Raw genomic sequence first — 3,065 nt, 5'->3', positions numbered from 1 at the left:
GCGCCCGGCCTAATGTATATTTTTAAAAGATGAACTAACATAGGGAAAGTGCCCAGCCCCATGCCTGGCCTGCAGGAGCCCTCAGGAAGTGCCCACTTGGGGTCCTCAGCTAAGGAGATGGAGGCAAGGCAGGGGGCAGCCCCTGGCATTTGAGACTGAACCAGTGAGAACCGTACCATTTTTCTCTGGACGAGGGCACAGAGCAACCACACGGGCCCAAGTTCCCCGCAGTGTGGGGAAATGCGATCCTACATGGATGTGGGGTCTCTGGGTACCAGGGACTGGGAAGGCAGGAGTCCTGGCTTGGGGTGAGTGGGGGTGCGGAGTGGGGTTCCAGCCCTGGTCTACAGCTGGTCCCCCTGCAGTGACGGGTTGGATATTTCTGGCCACCAGCCTGGGGATTTAATTAAGTTAGTGATGAACCCAAGCACATCTCCAGGGAGCCCAGAGCTGTCCCTGCTTTCTCTGCCTGTGGATTAATTCCTGTTTTTCCTTCTTTTGTTTTGTTTTGTTTTCTCTCCCCTCTCCCCGTCTTTCTTCCCAAGGAATAAAAAAAAAAAAAAAAAGGCTTATTTATTATCATTTTCCCCACCGTTGGCATGGCAACACAGGCGTATACTGAGCTACAGGCAGCCCCGCCACCATCCCAGCCGCCACAGGCCCCGCCACAAGCCCAGCCTCAGCCACCACCGCCACCACCCCCAGCGGCACCCCAGCCCCCACAGCCGCCCACCGCTGCTGCCACCCCTCAGCCTCAATATGTCACCGAGCTGCAGAGCCCCCAGCCCCAGGCACAGCCACCGGGCAGCCAAAAGCAGTACGTGACGGAGCTCCCGGCTGTACCCGCACCCTCACAGCCGACTGGTGCACCCACCCCGTCGCCTGCACCCCAGCAGTACATCGTGGTCACTGTCTCTGGTAAGTGCTGCGCGCTCGTGTGTCCCGAAAACTCCTCTCAGAGTTGTTCAGGTAGCCTAGCCTCCAGGTGTGAAGGCACAGGGCTGTCATGCTCCCCAAGGTTTCTGGATGGGACTTGGGGCATCACTAGGGCAGGGGTGCTCAAGCCATACAAGGAGGCCTCTGTCCCCCCAGACTCCTTCCCAGCAGAGCAGATCTTAGAGCTTCTGTTTTGGGTTTTATTTTGTTTTTTGAGACAGTCTCATTCTGTTGCCCAGGCTGGAGTGCAGCCTCCCAAGTAGCTGAGACACAGGTGCCCGCCACCATGCCTGGATAATTTTTTAAATTTTTTGTAGTGATGGGGTCTCCCCATGTCGCTCAGGCAGGTCTGAAACTCCTGGCTTCAAATGATCCTCCCACCTCAGTCTCCCGAGTTGCTGGGACTACAGGTGTGCAGCTGTGCCCAGCTATTGTTTTTTGTTTTTTGTTTTTTGTATTTTTTGTAGAGATGAGGTCTTGCCATATTGCCTAGGCTGGTCTCAAACTCCTGGACTCAAGCGATCCTCCTGCCACAGCCTCCCAAAATGCTGGGAATACAGGCATGAGCCACCATGCTCAGCCTCTTAGAGCTGTTCTGACCTCTCTTTGCAAGTAAGATGTCCCTGGAAGAAGGGTTTGGGCAGTGGCATCAAAATTTGCACGCACCTGTGGGAGACAGAGGGTGCGGTCCAGGCCTGGCCTGTCTACACACCAGTCTTTTGATCTCCCTGCTCTGGTTTCCTCGTTTGTGATGGAATCATCATAGCTCCTCGCTCTCAGGGGACACATGCGAGGGTCTAATAGCCAGGGTGGCCTCGAGTGGGCACTTCAGGGAGGTCAGCTGTGGGGGCCTGTACATGTCACCTCCCCTTCCTAGAGGAGCCACGCTGTTGTTTTGGGCAGGATCCAGGCACTGGCCCTTTTCTTTGTTTTTGCTTTGCTTTCTCATGACATAGGCTAAGGCACACAGGACCTGCGTTGAGAGCAGGCCATCTTAGACAGACCTGTTGCCCTCTGAGCATTTCCCACAGTAAACGCAGTGATGATGTTTTGGCTGGTTTAGGGTCTGCCTGAGGGCTGGGTCTCTGCCTCGACTGACTCAGTGCTCTGATGGGAATGGCAGCACAGCCTGAGCATTGGGCTAGATTTGTGTGTTTTTTTGGTTTAGAGATGGGGTCTTGCTATACTGTCCAGACTGACCTCGAACTCTTGGGCTCAAGCGATTCTCTTGCCTCAGCCTCGTGAGTAGCTGGGACTACAGGCCCCTGCCACTGTGCCCAGCTAATGTGTTTTTAATGTGCTCTGTGGAGGATGGAGGCCTCAGTGGGAGCCTGGATCACAGCTGGCTCTGGTCCTTCTCAGAATGGGACTGGAAGGGGTGAGACCATCAGGGCATCCTGAGGGGCTATGGAAGGGGTGGGTGAAGATGTGATTGGGGACCATAAGGTCATAAAGAGTCATCAAAATATGTAGCAGTTCGCCAAGTGCAGTGGCGCACGTCTGTAATCCCAGCACTTTGGGAGGCTGAGATGGGCGGATCACTTGAGGTCAGGAGTTCGAGACCAGCCTGGCCAACATGATGAAACCCCGGCTCTACTAAAATATAAAAATTAGCTGGGTGTGGTGGCGCGAGCCTGTAATCCCAGCTACTCAGGAGGCTGAGGCAGGAAAAATCACTTGAACCCAGGAGGCAGAGGTTGCAGTGAGCTGAGATCGCGCCACTGCCCTCCAGCCTGGGTGACAGAGCAAGAATCCTTCTCAAAAAAAAAAAAAAATAACGAAAACTGTAGCAATTGGCCCCGTCGTGGAACAGAGCAGATGGGGCTGGGACCCTGGGCAGTGTCCCAGAGGCTTCTGGCAGTGTCTACATGGGGGGTCCAGGGTCTCTGGGAGAGGTTTGGGATGGGGACATGCAGGGACTCACGGCAGTGATTCTTTACTGTATGGACGGAGTGATGTCCCCATGAGCGCCACACTTAGTGCCCTCCTGCCTGTGTAGACACAGCCCTGCCCTGGCTGAGGTCGGGCTGCGGACTGGTGAGCCTCTGGTGTGTTCTCAGCACTGCTCAGAAATCTTGCAACATTTCTTTTTTTTTTTTTTTTTTTTTTTTTTTTTTTTTTTTTTTTTT

At 54.2% G+C, this 3,065-nt stretch overlaps 1 protein-coding gene across 3 annotated transcripts in view; it reads left to right on the top strand.

Annotated features, from left to right (window-relative positions):
* RFX1 (regulatory factor X1) overlaps window positions 1–3,065 on the top strand; it is a 46,490-nt gene that overhangs the window by 13,066 nt on the left and 30,359 nt on the right. For all 3 annotated transcript variants that reach the window (XM_017851249.1, XM_017851250.1, XM_017851247.1), the window contains exon 2: window positions 546–918. In XM_017851249.1, coding sequence (XP_017706738.1) covers window positions 600–918 — 319 coding nt within the window. In that variant the 5' untranslated portion in view covers window positions 546–599. The remainder of the gene's footprint in view (window positions 1–545; window positions 919–3,065) is intronic.

The sequence above is a fragment of the Rhinopithecus bieti genome, unplaced genomic scaffold, assembly GCF_001698545.2.
Source record: "Rhinopithecus bieti isolate Rb0 unplaced genomic scaffold, ASM169854v2 scaffold_33432, whole genome shotgun sequence".
In the NCBI taxonomy this organism is placed as follows: domain Eukaryota; kingdom Metazoa; phylum Chordata; class Mammalia; order Primates; family Cercopithecidae; genus Rhinopithecus; species Rhinopithecus bieti.
The sequence above is the reverse complement of the archived record's forward strand: the minus strand, read 5'-3'. Positions and strand labels throughout refer to the sequence as shown.